Source organism: Arvicanthis niloticus, chromosome 8 (genome assembly GCF_011762505.2).
Source record: "Arvicanthis niloticus isolate mArvNil1 chromosome 8, mArvNil1.pat.X, whole genome shotgun sequence".
Taxonomy (NCBI): Eukaryota; Metazoa; Chordata; class Mammalia; order Rodentia; family Muridae; genus Arvicanthis; species Arvicanthis niloticus.
The window spans coordinates 86430206-86449788 of NC_047665.1; the positions used below are offsets into that span (position 1 = coordinate 86430206).

Sequence of the window (19583 nt, forward strand, 5' to 3'; positions counted from 1 at the left end):
GACATGATGCCCAGTGGGCTGGGGAGTTGGCTCAGGAGTAAAGTATTTGTCCTGTAAACTTGCTGACTTGAGTTCAGCCCTAGAACCTATATGAAGCTCCAGGGCCAAGCTTGAGCTGCTCCGAGGTTGGTGGGTCCAACACCGTAACATTAGAACAGCTCATAATAGGAACGAACTATAGACTAAAGAATCCTGCATATGATAGTGAAGCACTTGTCTAGGACAGTGAGGGCCTGGGCCCAGTCTCCAGTGCAGAAAAAGCACTATCACTTTCCTAATCACATGCCATGCCCTTATAGGTAAACACTGCAGGGCTGGAAATGTGGCCTCAAGAATGTCTGAAAAAGGCACATGGTGATATTCTAGAGATGGCATGCAAGGCCAACACCATGGGCTTATAGAAGTGAGATCTGGAACCAAACATGGTATCACACACCTATGGTCCTAGCACGTGGAAGGCTGAAGCACAAGGACTCCAATTATAGCCTAGTTCACACATTGAATCTGTGACCCAACCACCCAAGAGAAAGAAGTGGAGCCTGAACTTGAAGCTGTAGGAAAGGTGCTCACAGGGTATCAAAAGGTAGAATAGGTAAATGGAGGCTCAGGAGTAACAGAAATTGCGGGCAGTGGAGCTAAGGTCTGGAGGCCCCAGATAGCAGATAAATGCTAACCACAGCAATGAAGACACTGAACAAGACTATACCCCCTACCCCCGACAGACTGCTACCCACTCTCAGAGCTGGAAAGCTTCTCACCCTTGCACGATGCCGCCAGTGAACCCCAAGTGCTCAGAAAAGGACTCCTGCAACAGGACAAGAGATGGATCAGTGTCAAGGCAGGAAGGGAATGTCCAGTCAAGCCCATGGTCCAGGCAACTACTGCAGAGGACTAAAAGGTCACACTGGTAGTTATTTGCAGCCAGCAGTTGCAGAGAGTCCAGATGTGAATGTCCAGCTTGGACTCAGTGCACCAATGCCAACCCTCGTGCTTTTACTGTGAAGGGTGGGAAGAAGACTGTGTGACATTAGACACCTCAGACTACCCTGAAACAGGAACGCTAAGGCATCAGAGGTCTTGAGCGACTCTGAAACTGTACACTAAGAATACAAACACATGCTTGCATTTTGGGAGGAAGAGTACAGATTCTCCAAAAGCAGTTACTCTGATGACTGTGGTCACAGACTTGACTATGTTGTCCATGGCAGCACTTCATAAACTGGGGGTAGGAAGACATGACACAGACATGTGTAACCTCAGGAGTGAGAACACTTCCCAAGGAAGGAGTCCCAAACCCACAAAAAATACCTTTTGTATTTTTTAAATACAAAATAAATAATTTTAAATACAAAATAAATTCAGTAACTTTTTAAAAAAGATTTATATATTATATATACAGTGTTCTGTCTACATGTGTGTCTGTAGGCCAAAGGTCATTACAGATGGTCATGAGCCACCATGTGGTTGCTGGGAACTGAACTCAGGACCTTCAGAAGATCAGTCCGTGCTCTTAACTGCTGAGCCATTCCTCCAGCCCCAAGAACAGAGGTTTTGTGTTTTGTTTTTTTCAAGACAGGGTTTCTCTGTGTAGCCCTGGCTGTCCTGGAACTCACTCTGTAGACCAGGCTGGCCTCGAACTCAGAAATCCGCCTGCCTCTGCCTCCCAAGTGCTGGGATTAAAGGCGTGTGCCACCACCGCCTGGCCAGGTTGGCCTTTAACTCAGAGATTCACCTGTCTCTGCCTCCTGAGTGCACCATGCCTGGCTGCCTTTTTTGTTGTTTTGTTTGATACAGCGTCTCCCTACTTAGCCCTGGCTGTCCTGGAACTCACACACATCTACTCAGGTCTGCCTCCCAAGTGCTGGGACTAAAGAAGTAGCCCATTATGCCCAGCTCCTTAGCTGTTCTTAAGAACAGCTTAAGGACTGAGGAGACAGATACCTTTGTCCCTTAACGCCCTGCTGTACTCATGGTGACCTGAGTCAGATCCCTGGCACTTAGTAGAAGCCAGTCTTGCTGGCTGAAGTGAGCAACCCCAGAACTATGTGGAGAAAAACAGATCTGTGGAGCTCATTAGCCACGTCTAAAAAGTTAATGAGCTCCGAGTTCAATGAAAGACACTATCTTTCATTGAAAATGTAGGCAGAGGTTAGTAGAGGGCACCAACCTCTGGCCTACACATATATGCATGCACATGCCACAGGCATCAGGAACAAGCGGCCCAGCTCCACCTCCAAGAGCCAGGTCACGGGGCTGTGGCCATACCTCGATGTGCTGGAACATGTAGGGGTGGTTGCAGATCTTGCGCAGCTGCATGATAGTGTTCATCAGTGTCTTGGTGCCACCTTTGCCCTGCAGAGGCACATGAGATGGTCCAAAATGGAGTCCTGCCTTTGGGGCAAGATGGAGGTGGGCAGGGGATTGGGCAGGGTGGTAGTAGAAGGGCCCAGAGCAAGCTGGTGGTTATTTTTGTGGCAGTATTGGGGGAGGGGGATGTCTCTGAGAAGTCCTAAGAGACTAACTGGCACAAGGGATGAATGGAAGCAAGCGTGGCAAACTCACTGTACAGCTACACAAAGAGGGACGTGGTGATCTGTACTAGGAAGGGGAGCAAGGGCACAATGCTTCAACACACAGTAAGAAAGGGGCTGAACAACAGAAATACACCTAAGGCTATGGTTGGGGTGCTGGGTACAGACTGCAGAAACGGGTACTTCCCTGGGGGATAAGCCCAGGCCTGCTTAGAGGAGGTGGAGGATGACACTCTTGAATGCTCCCAAGAGAGCCGTGGCTTCCGCGTCCTACTCTTTCCAACATCTGGATACCCTCAGTAATAATAACAAGAGGAAGGGTGCAGAAGCCATGATGGATAAGGCGGCTCTTCAGCTGCTCGGTAAGTAAAGCTCCCTAGTAATATTCCAACTCTGGATTAGTTAGCCCTGTGTTTCCTGCTGTCACGAGGAAGGCAGTGTTTTAGACAAGGGGAACTCCAAAAAGCAGCCTGGTAAGCATCCTCAACCGATAACCAGCATTACTGTGTGGCCGTGTGAATGCCGAGGGACCAGAGCCAGGTGAAGGCTCCTGGGCAGAGTGCTCAATCTCCAATTCCATGGTGCTCTTGATCTACCTTTTAGACAATCATGAAATGGGGAAACAGGGACCTGGAACAAACCTTCTTGTCCTTCTCAGAGCCATCTGTCAGCAGCACACCTTTGGCCTGCATGTGACGGTAGAGCACACGCTGCAAGGCTGACATGTCGCATTTGATGACATACTCTACCTGTGGAGCAAAGAACACTCTCAGGCCATACAGGCTTAGACTGGGCTGCTTGTGCCACCAAGTGGAGTCTTGTGACAAGCACTCTGATTAGGACATGGGGTAAGAGGGAAGAGCCCTCAAAATGGGGAGATCTGGGAAGAAGAGGATATTCAGTAGATCCAACCTGAGCCCTAGCCTGTATCTGTGGACATGAGTCTGGGCAAGAACACAGCAAACATGAGTGACAGGGCTCGGGTCTGACACAGGCCCTGGCTTTGCTGCACAGTGGTATCAGTCACCACTCCAATTCTGTGGAGCAGATCCAGGGAAGGATCACCTGACTGCCCTCACTCTGGAAACAGCCCTGCAAATGGCACCCAAGGCTTCTGCCAACACCAACCTTCTCAGGGAGCTGGGCTTCAACTTCCTTCTTGAGCCGCCGCAGCAGGAAGGGCCGCAGTACCTTGTGTAGGCGACGAATAATGAGGATGGTCTCCTCCTCATTCAGGTCCACCTGGGAGCCAGACAGTAAATTATAACACTGCCTCCAAAAGAGGGAGGCAGGGCAAGGGAAGGGCAGCTGTGTCACAGACAGCAATGGTCACTTGGTACCTGTGTGCCCTCTGGGAGAAGAGGAAGACCCTCATCCTCGGGGAAATTGAAAATCTGCTGCCTTTTGTGTAATTTATAAAAAGACTTATGGCCAGGTACCATGCTAAACTTATGACTGAACCTCATACCAAGAACACATATGACAGTTGGCTGCTAGGTCTCCCTTAGGCATTATCAATTCAGTGTTTACAACCACAGCATCAGCTGACTAAAGTCAGGCAACTTGGGGAATTATGAGATGGTCTGATCATGACAAAGGTTGCACTGACATCAAGGGACACATCTTCCTCTCTTGACCTCAGAGGAATTATTGCCTAAGAAACAGTGCTTATCCAGGGCACTGCTCTTCTGCTTCAAGGCTACACTGTTTAGCATTTAAAATGTTTTTTTTTTCTCTTTACTTATTTGTGTGTGTTTGGGGGTAGACACACCCTGAGGAGGTCACAGTTGGTTCAGATTCCACTTTGTGGGTCCTGGGCCTTAAACTCAAACCATCAGGATTGGTAGCAAGTGCTTTTACTTGCTGAGCTGTCTTGTTAGCTAGAGATCCACTTATTTGTATTTGACTGATCGAGTGATTGGTTTTTCCATGCAGAGTTTCTCTGTATGTGTAGCCCTGGCTGGCCTCAAACTCAGAGATCTGCCTGCCCCTGTGCCATCAAGCCCAGCTCCTAGAGCTCCACTGAAGTGAAAACCAGGAAGGAGAGGCAACTAAGATGGCATGGGCCTGAGCTTTTCTGTTGTGCTCTGATCATCCCTTTTAGAGCTTTGGCTTGGAGGAAGAGAAACACAAATAATAGCATTGGGCCCTGCCTCTGGGAATGGAGCCTTAGAGAAAAACCTCCTTTGTTACATGGATTGAAAAAAAAAAAAAATCAGTGTCCCTTTCACAGGGGCTGTTTGCCTCAGCATGCCTCCAGGGAGGATGGGGGACTTGTGGATGAGAGCAATGGATACCTTCCTAAGACCTGAGGATGGTGAAGGGGAACAAATACCAGCTGTCATCAGCCTCTGGGTTCTGCCCAGATTCACAGACTAGTTGTTTAACCCTTCCCAATGCATATGGCTTGCTTCAAAACCCACCAACACCAGTACTGTGGACTAGAAGCCTCAGATTCTTCACCGGAGAGACCTGCCCTCACACAATATGGACAACATGGCTTTTGGACTTAGTCCCACCATATAGCATGTGTACAAGATGGTAACTGTAGAGTTCTTTATAAACAATGTCAAAGCCTGGCCCCACAGATGTCTTAACTAAACTTTCTCATCTCTCCAATACTCTCAATGGCAAGACTTGATCCTTGTGAAGGATCCATAGTTGCTACTGGGACATCTGGTTTCTGCCCTGCTGAAGACGTGGGGGCTGCTTGCTCTGGCAGCACAGACTCTGCTATGTGGCCAGTGAGCACACATGGTCAGTCCCAGGGTGGCTGAGCAGGGATGGCTCCTCAGAGGCCACTTTCCACCCCAAACAATCGTACCTTCTCTCCAGTCATGGCAAAGGGTGCATTGAACCACTGTTCGAAGGTGCTGCAGCTCTTGAAGATAGTGGGGAGCAGGAAGTTAAGCAGTGCCCAGAGCTCGGGCAGCTTGTTCTGCAGTGGTGTGCCTGTGAGAAGCAGGCGCCGAGGGGCCACATAGTGTGTGTTAAGGACCTGCGTCAACTTGCAATGGTGATTCTTCATGCGATGGCCTTCATCCACGATCATGTACTTCCAGCGGATCTGCAAGGCCAAGAAGAGGTGGTGAGAGGAGGCAGCAGGGCTGCAAAGTGACCAGCACGTCTAGGAGGAGCCACCAGACACAAACTCTCCAATGCATGAAGTGCAGCTGAACCAAGGCCACGCTGTCAGAGGTACAGGGTTAAAAGTACTCTGGCTTTCCAAACAACAACAGGGAATAGTGCCCAGCACGCTGCCCCCAGGAAGGCACCTGGAACACTGGCCACAAGCAGCCACACTGCTTGTGGAGCACGTGGCATACAAGCAATCTGAATGTGGCTTCCAGGAAGGGGCAGTGCCAGGCCTTTCCTCCCCAGAGTCTGCTAGTGACCCCAAGGACAAGAACAGAGAATGTTAGGCTTCAGGTAGGAACCACAGGAAAATTCCCAGTTAGGTCTCCTGTGACCATAAGGACTTCCATCACTCAGAACAGGCCTGTCCATTTGAAGATACAAAAGCTCAGCATTTATTTATGTCAACGTGAACCACTGCTAGCAAGCAAGGCTGTTATCAGGGCCCCATGGGTGGCTCGAGGTGGGTGTGGTTTTGAACTGCACTACAAGTGGTGGCCTATGGATGGATACACTACAGTGGGCCAACTCCTGGGATCTAGGTATACTCACCTGTCAGCCTAGGGACCTGCAGTGAATGCACACACTGCTAGGCACTGTGCAGGAAAATGTGACTATGGGAGAAGGCCCCCATCCTGAAGTGAGCTCTTTAACACATTGTTGGAAAACCAGCCCAGGGGGCCCAGTCCTGCCCCTCAGATTCCATCCCAGTCCACACTAAGACCATACACATGGGCAGAGCTATTGGGTAACTTCATGCTACTTACAGCTCTCAATAATATCAGGCAAGGCCATAGCCTCCATGGACAAGGACCCATTCCAGCCCCAGCACGCACTCACTGCTCATACTCAATTGCTTCCCCCAGAGTCCTCCAAAACCCACAGTCAATGTTCCCTGAGCCCAAGCCCCAAGGAGAGGCCCACCAGGACCACATACAAGGCCTTGTCTCAACCTGAAAGGTCACTCATGATCGGGAGACACTGTGAAGAAAAGTCTCTCTGCACAGAGGTCCTAGAAGATGGGTGAGAGGCACTTATTAAGGTTCTATGGGGGATCCTAACCTGAACTAGGGCCCGGTCTGGATGCTGAGGGAGCCAGGGCAAGCCTTCCTTATACAAGTACATACCAGCTGTGTTATGTTCTAAGTGCTGAGGGCTAACTTGCTAGGGGATATGACATAGGTATGATATCAGGCATCAAGATCCTTAGACAGTCCGAGCCCCTGGCCTGCTGTGTTTTACATGAGGACACGCTACCTTGGCCAGGATATGTTTGTCTTTGATGATGTATTCATAGGTGGTCAGTAAGACATTGAACTTCCCGCTGCGAAGCTGGGGGACGAAAGCTCGTCTTGCTGCTGGAGAGCCCTGTAGAGACAGGATGTAAACAGTTTTGACTTATGAATAGTGTTCCTGAAGAATAAAGCTGGGCAGCCTGGGATGATGCTGGGCAAGGTTGCCAGTATGCTCTGACAAGCCATGCAGAACACCAGCTGCAGCAGAGTAGTGGACGCAGAGGATCCTGGGAACTGTGCTGCCAGCACCATCCTCAGCCACTTCTAGGGTCTGACCAACTTCCCTCTTCCTAGTCCCAAACTTGAACCTCTATCCTGGGAGACAGGGCCCTTCCTTCACCTGGCAAAAGCCAACTTTGGCCTTCTCCTCACTGCCTGGTCCTTACGCATGTCTATTCTTCAGTCTCCTCCATGACTACTTTCTAGACACATCAAACTTTTGCACACAGCAACAACATCCTTACACCACAGGCACAGGATAAAGAGTCTGAGGCAGAAGTAAACAGTGGTATGCCTTGGTGGACTGGTATCCTTTCCACCTCAGTTTCTGATGTCCACATCCGACGGCTGCAAGCTCCTTCCTAATGCATTGAGCATTTATCTAAGTTGGGCCTGATGCTTGGCACAAGTCTGGCTAGGTACCCAGGACACCCAGCATCATGCCACACCAATGGTCTACGTTCATTCTGTCCTCATATAGAAATGGGTTTAAACCAGAATGGTCTACGTTCATTCTGTCCTCATATAGAAATGGGTTTAAACCAGAATTCTAGTGAAGACAATCTGTTGGGGACCGCACTAGCCCCAAGTTGGGGTGGCCAAAATAAATGTTGCAGCCCAGGCAAAATGTTGAGGCCTGGGCCGACCCACGTTTGGGCAGCCACTGTATCCCAGCCAAAGTTGCCGCTCCGGTCTGCAGGTCGGGGTTCAGCAAGAGCGAGGGTGACGGCAGACTCTACCTAATGTCTGATGTGTATGAATCTCTCTCTATAGTCTCCCTAATGTCTGAATCCTACTGTCTGCCTCTGCCTTTTATGCCTTACTTCTAAGCCACGCCTCTAAGTTACACCTTTAATCATGCCCTTAGGTCTTGTCTCTAACTCTGATCTCTATACTTCTAAGTCATACTCTTAAGTCACACACCTTTAATCTCACACACCTTTAATCTCACACACCTTTAATCTCAAGGTATCTAAACCAAGATTATCGGAGAGTGCTCAGCTGTTGTAGGCTATTGTAATCCAAGTCTCATGTCAGGGTATATGGCTCAAGATGGCTGCAAAGCTGATAGCCGCTTTCTGCTAAAAGTTGGCCCCCAACATGCCACACCAATGGTCTACGTTCATTCTGTCCTCATATAGAAATGGGTTTAAACCAGAATTCTAGTGAAGACAATCTTCTAGTCTGTTATGTATACTAAGATATATACTGTTGAAACAATGTTCCACAAATGAAACATTTGATTTTGACTTTAAAAAAGTAAGCCTCAAAATAAGAAACTACCTGTTCTACGCTACCACTAAGACTACCTGTGCATCAAATAAGCACCAGGCCTAGGAGCCTTGTGCCTCTAACACACATTGGCTTCTCTCTTTGAATACCTTCACCCTCTTAGGTCAAGACCTAACAAGTTAGAGGACACCTGTGACATACCTTGTAGGAAACCTTCACCACAGAGGGGGCCCACTTGTCAAATTCATACGCCCAGTTTGACAGCGTCCTGAAGGGAAAGGAAGAGACGGTCAAGTTCTATGCTAGGCAAAAGTGAAGCCAACAGGCCTGGTCTTTAAACTGCCGTAGTAAACTCTGTGTCCAATGGGAACTTTGTGCACAGGAGTGGGGAGGGTGCGACTGGCAGCAGCCAAAGAGGAAAGACACCCTGCTCCAGGTAGGAAAGATATGGTACTGGTACAGCTGGCCCAGGGCAGAGCCAGGAGTGGGTCTTAGGAAGCCAGCCCTAGTGGGGATTCACAGGCTCCTTGGTGAGTGAATATATAATATGCTAAAGATGTACTGCAGCATATGTGGCTTGCCTCCCAGGGCCAGCGAAGGGTTTAACAAATGGGACTTTGTTGTAACAAATGGGGCATGAGACATGGTGATCCTACGACTACCTTAGACTGAAAATGGAAGCTATAAATGACCCAGAAGGAATAGAAGAGAGTGAGCAGAAGGTAAGCAGAGACCAGGAGCACAGGGGAGTGCCAGAACTAAGACCTTTCTCAGGACAGGTCTTGAGGACCACAGAGTCTTCCCCCTTGGAGAATCCTAGGAGGCTGAGCAGGGGAGAGAAGCTGGCTATAGCTCAAGAGAGAACCTTCTCCCCACTCTTGGTTTTCTTCCCCAAAACTCCACTCCTAGACTTTCTGGCTACTACTTAACAGAATTCCATCTAATGACAGTTCAAGCTGCTGACATCACACTGGCAAAAGGTTAACTTACACCCTTTACTCTGTCATCCTTTTAGCAACCCAGGTGAGATGATAGAAATGGTATAATCACTTTGTACCCATAGGCAAGTAACCTACAGATGGCTGTCACTAAGTAAGAGTAAACAAGAACAACATTTAAAGATGATGATGGTGGGGGCTGGAGAGATGGCTCAGTGTTTAAGAGGACTGCTGCTCTTCTAGAGGTCCTGAGTTCAATTCCCAGCAACCATATGGTGGTTCACAAACATCTGTAATGGGATCTGATGCCTTCTCTGCTGTGTCTGAAGACAGAGACAGTGTACTCATATACATTAAATAAATAAATAAATTTTTTTTTAAAGGTGGCGGTGGCACATGCCTTTAATCCCAGCATTCAAGGGGCAGACACAGGCAGATCTGAGTTCAAGGCCAGCCTGGTCTATAGAGTGAGTTTCAGAACCGCCAGAGCCACACAGAAAAATCCTGTCTTAAAAAAAAAAAAAAAAAAAAAAAAAAAAAAAAAAAAAACAAGAAAGAAAGAAAGAAAGAAAGAAAGAAAGAAAGAAAGAAAACAGAACACTTCAGGAGCTTGGGTGCTTGAAAGCACTGGGAGCTCCTGGGCCCACCCCATGCCTAGCTCTTAGGGAGTACCAGCCAGACGCCCTGGCTGAGCTACCTGGTATAACTGCTATTGCAGAGCATGATGGAAGCCCAAGAGAGGCATGAGGAGAAGGAAGGCTTGAGGGATATGGAGACTTGCAGCAAGCCAGCATGCCATGTTAAGCCTGAGGATCAGGACAAATACAAGAATATAAGGCAGGCAAAGAACTCACATGGGAACAGCAGTGCACAGGCAGGATGGGACAGCTGAAAACTGAACACTAAGACACTCCCTAGGGCACAGGGAGTGCTTCTAGCCAGAAGGGTGGGATGAAGAGCATGAACACGTCTGGACAGGAATCCTAAGAAGAGGCCGTAGGTCAGTCCAGTATCATACCCACTGAGGAGGCAGCAAGGAGCTCTCGAACCTTGGCAAGAGAATGCTGTGGTGGTTTGAACGAGCAAGGCCCCATAGGCTCATCTATTTGAATATTTGAACTGTTTGGGAAGGACTAGGAGGTGTCATCTGTTGTAAGAGGTGTCACTCTCACACCTCTAGGGGTGTGAGCTCTGAGATTTCAAAAGTCTACATTATTTCCAGTGTCTTTCTATGCCCTGTGCTTGTGGATTAGTATTTGAGTTCTCAGGTGTTCCTTCCACCATGCTGTTGTTCTGCCACTCTAACCCTCTGAAATTGTAAGCCAAACTAAATGCTTTCTTTTATAAGTTGCCTTGGTCATGGTGTTTTGTCACAGCAACAATAATGTAACTAAGACAGGTTCTCACTACAAGCTGTGAGCTTCGGACAAAGCAGTTAGCCTGGGAATCAGTTGCTTGTTGTGACTCGCAGAGACTGCTGCTAAGGACACCAGGAGACAGACAGCAAGACCGGAGGAAGGCGCCTGAGCTCCTATACTACAGTTCCATGACGATGTAAGTAGTCTCATTTAGTTATTGGGAACTGAACTCTGGTCCCCTGAGCCATCTCTCTATCCTCTTCTGTGTTTCTTGAAACAGGGCCTCATTCTATATCCCAGACAAGCTTGGAACATCATGCTGCCGAGGTTGGCCTCAATCTTGTAAAAATCCTTCTGCCTCAGCCTCATGAGTACACAGTATAGTTGCTAAATTGGGGCTCCCTAGGGAAGCTAGGATCCAGGGAAGCTGATCCAGAATTGGGGCAGGAAATGGGAAGAGGTACCAGGGAAAATCAGCTGGACAAAAAGTAAGAAGTGTTCAGCCTCAGATGGAACTTGCTACAGGGATAGGGATGGCAGCTAAGAGGCCAGATTAGAACAACGGGAAAACAAAAGAAATAAAACCAATGTAAACGATAGGCTAAAGCATACAATACACACACACCTACTGATAATACGGAATGTCAAAAGGGAAGGATTCCAGAGGCTGCTTGCAGCATCCACATCCATAGCCCTGAGCACTCAATACAACAACACAGTAGAAAAAAAAACCACAGTGAACCTGCTGAGTAGCATGGTAAGGGCTGCTATGGGCACTGTGCAGACAACAAGGAGAAAGAGGGTACTTCACTTCCACAGCCACAGGGACCACCTAGCCATGAGGAAACCCCATGGTACTCACAGTGAGGATGGATGGAGCAGGAACTTGGGAAATACACGGCAGCACTGGCCTGGGGCACTTGCCTAGGATCCTAAAACCCTGGCTCCATACCCAATATGTCCAACAAAAAATAGTGAGGAGGCTTTCAGAAAGTTAAAGCAGAATCTTGAACTCAAGGCCAGCCAGGGACAGATAGTGAGAGTCTGTCTCTTTTTTTTTTTTTTTTTTTTTTGGTTTTTTGAGACAGGGTTTCTCTGTATAGCCCTGGCTATCCTGGAACTCACTCTGTAGACCAGGCTGTCCTCAAACTCAGAAATCCGCCTGCCTCTGCCTCCCAAGTGCTGGGATTAAAGGCGTGTGCCACCACCGCCCGAAAGTCTGTCTTAAAATATAAATAATAATCAAAATGTGTAAAATCAAAATTATGGAAATATGGAGGAACCATGATAGGCCATGAAGGAGCCCTAACAACTACTGAGCCTGGACAGAATAATGAATACAAAAACTGATTCAGGGACAGAAAGAGCCAGTGAGAGCCAACATAAGGGAGGGCTGAAGCAGGTGATCTTTTTTTTTTTTTTTTTAAATCCAACAGATTTCCAGAACTGCTGAAAGCAAGAAGCCACTGGAACCAAGAAGTGGTGAGTAGGATACTCTGTGAGAGGTCACACACATGCAAGCACCTGTGGGCATCTGTGCTGTGCATACCCAGCTGAAATATGACACAAGAGGACATTGGGCCCTATGCAGGGCACAATAGCTACAAGGGACTACAACAGTCTTTGCTCAACAGAGCCACAAGCAGCCCTAGCAATTCTCCCAGTAGGAGTAAGGGACCTCACGGAATATGGGTGGGCTCCACACATCTCTTCTAAAGCTCGAGGCAGAGAGCAATGGGTGAATGCGTCTCCAAATGCAGACATGACTGAAGAAATGTCTCCTCCTATTCTGTACTTGGGAAACAACCAAGTACAGACAGACAGAAGGTAGCCATGATGCAAAGATTATATGAAGACAAATAGAAGGTGGTCACAGAGAGGCTCTAGACCAACCCTGTGCCATACACTACAGACAATCCACTTCCGCCCTGCAGGAAAAAGAAACCCACGCAGCAACCAGGCTGCGAATAGAGCTGGGCTCATACATACGAGAGAGGCACGATGATGAGGAAGGGCCCATTGATACGCTTGTGCTCCATGAGGTATGTGATGAGCGCGATGGTTTGGATAGTCTTCCCCAGACCCATCTCATCAGCCAGGATGCCATTCAGGTTGTTGTTATACAGGGACACCAGCCACTCCAAACCCTTGATCTGAAAGGGCAAAGATGTAAGCACCGAGTTCACATAACAAATACGCTACCTGTGGCTACCTTACCCCTGCCCCTACCCCATTTTTTCTGGTATGCTTACTCCAGCCATACCTACTGTAAAATCACAGGAGACTGTCTAAGAATGACTCTATATAGTATTTTTGCTTTATTTGCTTATTTTTTAATGAAAGCAATGTAATTGCATTCACTATCACCTGACAATAATGTAAGAGCTATCAAAAGAATGTAACTACATGTTTTACCATATGTTCTCAGCAGAAACACCTTTAAACTACTGCATCCTTCTCCACGCCCCACTTCTCCATCTCTGTTAGCTGGAACACGCTGCAGCAGAGACAATGGCTCTCCTGTTTTCTTGCCTTTGCTATAGACTGTATCTCTTCTGCACTGTACTGTACTCATCCAAACCACAAGCCCAATCCTCACTGTACATTCAGTCACTCACAGTACTCTGAACTCCAGGTCTTTTACCAATGTCTGAAGATGAGGTGGGTAGCATCACTATTACATGCTGTTCCCGACCAAAGCACAACATGGTGGAAGTCACAGAAACCACACAAATGAGATGCCACCTCAGAAATTGACTATTTTTTACAAAATATATATTAACATTTTGGACTTACTTATTTCATTATTCTATGTGAAAATTTTGTCTGCAGGTGCCACAGGTGTGTCTGGTGCCCATGGAGGATGTAAGAAGTCATTAGCTAGGATATCCTAAGACTGTACTTACAGATTTGAGCCACAACAGTGGGTGTGCAGAATCAAACCCAGGCTTAAGATAGGCTTAAGTGCATGGATTAGGAGAAAAAGAAGAGCGCAGAAGACAGATGTGCTGGGCAAGGAGACCCGAATGGCTCTCAAGTATAGGCAGGGGTCACCTAAAACTTCTGTTTTTAATGTGTATGATGTATAGGCCATGTATGCATGTACATATGTATGTGGACGCTAGATGTTGTTTATCAATGTTCCTTGATTACTCCCAATTTCCTCAATATTTACTGAACCCAGAGCTCTATAATCTATTAAGTCTAGCCAGCCAGATTGCTTGGAGATGCTGTCTCTACCTCGAGTGCTGGGATTACAGGAAGTCACACTACCTGCCTCACTTTCACGTCAGTTCTAGAGATCTGAATTCTAATTTATTTTTCCTATCTATCTATCTATCTATCTATCTATCTATCTATCTATCTATCTATCTATCTGAGACAGGGTTATATATAACATCTGTAGAGCTGACTCTGTATAGCCCTAGTTGTCCTGAAACTCGATCTATAGACTAGGCTATACTGGAACTCAAGAGATCTCCCTGGCTCTGCCTCCTAAGTACATGGAAAAAGGAAATTTCCCAGCCGCAGAGCCATGGTCTTTTCACTCTCACAGAAAACCCTCCCACAGGAAGAACCATTCCTCTGCTCCTTGAAGAAAGTCAGAGTTCCATGTAACTTCAGATCTGACTCATATTGCAGAGCATCTATACAAGGACCATGCCTGGACAGAGAGGCTCTCTGAGGTTGCCTAAGTCCTTTGTGCATACAACGCTCCCATGCTGGCACTTGGCAGCTTACTCAAGTTTTAATGCCTTCTGGCAGCCAGCATGCTTGACCACAGCTGCTTTTCATGAGGAAACGACCTGGATGTAGTGTTATCAACCTTTTATCAGGCAGAGACAGATAAATCTCTGCTGAGTTTGAGGCCAGTTTGGTTTATATAGCTAGTTCAAAGCCATCCTGGAATAATACACAGCGAGACCCTGTCTCAGAGTAGACAAAACTAAAACCAAAACCAGGTGGGAAAATTGTGGCTCTTCAGGAAAAGAAAATGTTACCTAAGTCCAACCACCAGCCACCCGGCCTCCCAGCTGCCTCTTGTCTTACCTGGTACTGTTTCAGGACACCGTTGACCATGAGGGCTGACTGCTTATCTACTCTCTCTGTGACTGCATGGGCCACAGCATAGTAGGACTGCAGGCCACGAGCAAGGGCCTGGGACACGCCGTATTCATCATCCACATCTTGCTTGGCGTTCCTAGAGGGAGCACATGCTGTATGAGGGACACAGGCTCCTGTCTGGGACAATCAACTGCCACTAGCTTGCAGCAGTTGCCTCTGCTTGTGCTTAGAAACTGCAGGGGACAGAGGTGGGAACCACAGTATAAGTAGCAACTGATTCTAACCCAAGAAGGATAAGATGATCATCCCTGAGACAACATAGGTCCCAAGCCCAACACGAAGGGCAAGCGTGGGTCCTGTTACTCCGGATCCATGGAAGAATGCACTGGTGTTAAATAAATGAGCAGTTGCTCACCAAGCACACTGAGTTGCAGACACCAGCACTGTCTGCAACTGGACGCTTCTGAGACACAATCTAAGCTCAGTCTGCTGCTGGTTTTTAGGATTATCCTAAACTTGAGACAGGGTCTCAATATGTAGGTAGCCCTGGTTAACTTTGAATCTACCATTCTCCTGCCTAGGCCACGCATTTCAAGACCTGGCTCAAGAATTTTTTCTTCATTTTAACTTTCTGAGGTTTTAAAACACCATTTATTTGTGTGTATGTAGGAGTATACACACGCCACCACAGATATGTGGGAGTCAAAGTTGGTTCTTTGTTTATACCATGAGGGCTTTGGGGACCAAATTCAGGTTGTCAGGCTTGGCATTAACCACCACTGCCAGCAGAGCCAGCTCACTGGCCCTTCACTTCCTACTAAAAAAAAAGAAAAGAAAAGAAAAAAGAAAAGCCAGGGTCTCGCTATTATAGCCCTGAATGGTCTAAAAGTAGCTACAAAGACCATGCTGGCCTTGAATCCTGCCTCTACCTACTAAGCGTTAGAATCACAGGAATCTTATTCATTCCTGGTTCAATAATTGTTTTTCTTTTTTAAAAAGGATTTGATTTTTAATTAATTATGTGTTTATGTGGCAGAGGGGTACTGTGTTCATGAGTAAAGGTGCCCTCAAAGGCCAAAAGGTAGTATTGGATCCCCTGGAGCTAAAGTTACAGACAATTGTGAACCAGTCAGCACTGGTACTAGGAACAAAAACCAGGTCCTCTACAAGAGTGGTACATGCTGAGCCATCTTTCTAGACCAACCAGCCAGCCCGCCCGCCCTCCCTCCCTCCCTCCCTCCTTCCCTTTCTTTCTTTTCTAGACAGGGTTTCTGTGTACCTCTGGATGTCCTGAAACTTGCTCTGTAGACCAAGCTAGCCTAAAACTCAGAAATCTGCCTGCCTCTGACTCCCAAGTGCTGGGATTAAAGGTGTGCACAATTACTGCCCAGCAAAGCCTCTCTTTTTCTAACAATTATAAACTTAATGGTGTATAGGGGATAAATGTATGTGTCACTGAATATATGGGTTTTAGGGAATTGAACTCAGGTTGTTAAGGACTGGCAATGCCTTTACCAGAGAAGCCATCTCAATGGCTGTTTATTTCCCATTTAAAAAGTCATTTAAACTGTGTGACATGGTTACATTCGCACATAACTCCAGCATTCAGGAAGTAAAGGACTCAAACCAGCCTAGGCTGGAGGATGAGATTCAATCTTAAAATTTAAAAATATAAAATAAAACAAAGTTAGGCATGGGGCGTTGAGTCTTTGATTCAGCACTCAAAATTTCTTTTTTCTTTTTTTTAAAGATGCACTTATTTTATATGTACAAATATTTGTCAGTGTGTATGTATGTATGCATGTGTGTACTATGTGTGTGTCTGGAACACACATGGAAGTCACAGGATTTCCTGGAGCTAGAGTTACAGATGGTTGGAGTCATCAAGTAGGTGCTGGGAACTGAATCCAGGGCCTCCAGGGCCTCCAGGGCCTCCAGGGCCTCTGATCTAAGGCAGCAAGTGATCTTAACCTTATTAAACTATCTCTCTAGCCCCCAAGGTTGAATCAGTCTGTCTGTCTGTCTGTCTGTCTGTCTGTCTGTCTTTCTTTCTTTCTTTCTTTCTTTCTTTCTTTCTTTCTTTCTTTCTTTCTTTCTTTTTTGAGAGAGGGTTTTTCTGTGTAGCTCTGGATATCCTGGAACTCTGAAGACCATGCTGACATTGGATTGCTGGGATTAAAGGCATGGGCTACCACCAAGCTGAACATTCTTATCTGAAATTCGTGTGTGTGTGTTTAAGATGTTGGAGATTTTAGTTGGTGGAGTATCTATAGAGATCCTTAATTTCACAATTCCCAATCAAAAAATAAAAACTGTTGTGAAGATGGAAACTTTGGAATTTGGAGCATTCCAGATTTTGGATTTTCACATTTGAGTAACTCAAGTCTTTATCTTACTTCTCTACAATGGTCTCCCATCAACTTCTTACCACAAACATTAAATCAACACATTAATTTTTAGCTGTGGTTTCAAGAGCAAAATGTAAGAGAGAACCTGCATGCACAGCACCCAGGGTGAGCAGAGACCAGAGAGCAGAGCATGAGGCTGTAATACTGTTCTATAAGACGGGAGCAGCTCTCTACACCTGCAGATATGAGGCCATCTCCTGACAGATGCTTGCTGAGAAGTCACACACACCACAAAGCCTGGATGTATGTGTGCAAACAAAAGAAAAAGGAAGAGAATGGAGCTACCCTCTCTGGAAGTGGACATAGGACCAGACACAGGTTTCTTGGAGGAAACGGGGAGGCTAGACAGACAGGCCTGTGTTGTTGCCCAGTTGCACTTCAAAAGCTTATGATGTGCAAGGAATCATTTTCTGTCAATCACTACAGAGACTAATGAAGTCTGTAGGAAACAAATGTGGCCCTTCAGTGGCTCTGTCAGGACTGGGAATGCCACCTAGAAAGAGGACAATCTCAAGTCTGAGGCCATTCGGGGCTATACAGTAAGACAGACACAAGGCACAACGAAAAGGGAAAGGCTGGCACTCCGGCCACTTGTTTAAAGAGAGCTTGCAGATGAGGACACATGGGGACCTCTTACTCAATAATGTGCCGAGCGTCCACCTCAGAGACATCATCGCTGTCTGGGTCTGGAATCTTCTTCTTTTCTTCCACAGGCAGTGTAGGGGGCTGTGCGGGCTGAGGCTGCTCCTCTTCTTCCTCCTACCAAGAGAGGTACCATGTCATCTTGGTTCCCTAGTGTTGTTTCCTAGCAATTCCAGAAGAAGAGATGCTCCCTCCCAGTGTATGGTGTCTGCCTCTCACTGCTTTTCCAGTTGAACTGCTGAGTAAATGCCTCGAGTTTCCCCAGCAGACTGCACGTTCTTTGCAAGGGTATCTTGGGCATCTCTGTAGCTGCTGCTCTCTAAAGCACACACACGTTTACATTCTGTCAACTTAAACAGCTTTCCGTTTTCACAGCTGACTTTCCTAAAAATGCCTGTGCTTTACCTCCAGTTTTTGCTTACCTAGAGACAATGGGCATCTTAGCTTACACAGCCTTTCCAGTAAGATGACTGAAGGTTATTCCTTAAAGGGCCTCCCTGCATTTATTGAGCAGGTGACATTGAATTCTGAAGATCATGTTCAACAAATACATAATGTATTTCCCAGTACTGAGCACTCTTGTTCTCCTATATGAACCTTACAGGTTCACCATAGGTTCTTCTCAACTATCATAGAATTGATAGAGAGATTTTTAAATCCTGAATGTAACTGCCACATGGCTCTAACCCTGACTTGTCAGGAACCTGAGGAATACAGATTATAATTTGAGTAACTTGGGCAATGTAGTTAGATCTTGTCTCAAATAAAAATAAACAACCAGGGGTATAGCTTAGTGAGAAAGTACTTGCCTAGCATATGGCAAGGTTCAACCCCAATGGTACAAAATGTGTTTTTAAATAACTGTGAAACAGTTCTTATCAAACTCTGACAAAGTTTTCCCTGCACCATGCAACACAATTCCAGAACATTGGGAACAAGGAGGTCACGCTCATCAACAAATGCAGAAAACCAACAGCTGTCTAATGAAGAAGAACATGGCTAGAAGTAGACAGGGTGAGTCAAACTGCACGCTAAGGAATAAGGAAGGTCAGGAGATACAAACTGAAAAGTTTGGAAAAAGTGACTATTAGGCAGGGCACAGCACACTCATCTTGGAAATGCTGGTAACAACTTATGGGAAAAAGGTAGGAGATTGCATCCTATTGCACTTCAATCTAGCCCACCTACTGTATGAAGCCTGTTGTGGTTGGGAGCCATGGAGGCAGACAAGGGTGACAGGTTCTGTAACCAGTCTGGTAGAAATAAAGATATTCGCAAGACAAAACACTGTGTCTAATCTATTTGACTACTGAAACAATAGATTCCAAAGAAATGTGAATTTTCCCAGAAATCTCATGCTAGAAGGAAACACCACCAGCCACAAGAGCAACATATCTCTCAGAAAGAGATCTGAAACAATTCTAATCATTGCCAGACCACCTGACAGGATGAGACTGAAACCAGACAATGATGGGTCAGTGGTGGGTGGAACCACACCTTGATAGACACTGATCGATACGCATAACTTTGGTCCTTTAAACTCTGATCTCACATCAGGATCCTGAAGATAAGAGTTGAGGGGGTTCCTGGTTCTCTTATCCCTCTTCCAAATGTGGTCACATTGAATAAATCCTTTTCTGATTTTCAGTTTTAACATGGTTCTTTTAATTTGCATATTGTGGATGGGTGGCCAGACTTAACTTGAGGCACAGGTTATGAGCCCAAGTTTGAGAACATTTCTAACATTTGGCAGTAGTGG

General features: G+C 46.6%; 1 protein-coding gene across 6 annotated transcripts in view; it reads right to left on the reverse strand.

Annotated features, from left to right (window-relative positions):
- Smarca4 (SWI/SNF related BAF chromatin remodeling complex subunit ATPase 4) overlaps window positions 1-19583 on the reverse strand; it is an 86187-nt gene that overhangs the window by 28883 nt on the left and 37721 nt on the right. For all 6 annotated transcript variants that reach the window (XM_034510591.3, XM_034510593.2, XM_034510592.3 and 3 more), the window contains exons 14-23: window positions 17820-17941; window positions 14760-14910; window positions 12699-12862; window positions 8615-8681; window positions 6924-7034; window positions 5356-5598; window positions 3660-3773; window positions 3173-3280; window positions 2266-2352; window positions 759-805 (exon numbers count right to left, since the gene is read on the reverse strand). In XM_034510591.3, the coding sequence (XP_034366482.1) occupies window positions 759-805; window positions 2266-2352; window positions 3173-3280; window positions 3660-3773; window positions 5356-5598; window positions 6924-7034; window positions 8615-8681; window positions 12699-12862; window positions 14760-14910; window positions 17820-17941 (1214 nt within the window). The remainder of the gene's footprint in view (window positions 1-758; window positions 806-2265; window positions 2353-3172; window positions 3281-3659; window positions 3774-5355; window positions 5599-6923; window positions 7035-8614; window positions 8682-12698; window positions 12863-14759; window positions 14911-17819; window positions 17942-19583) is intronic.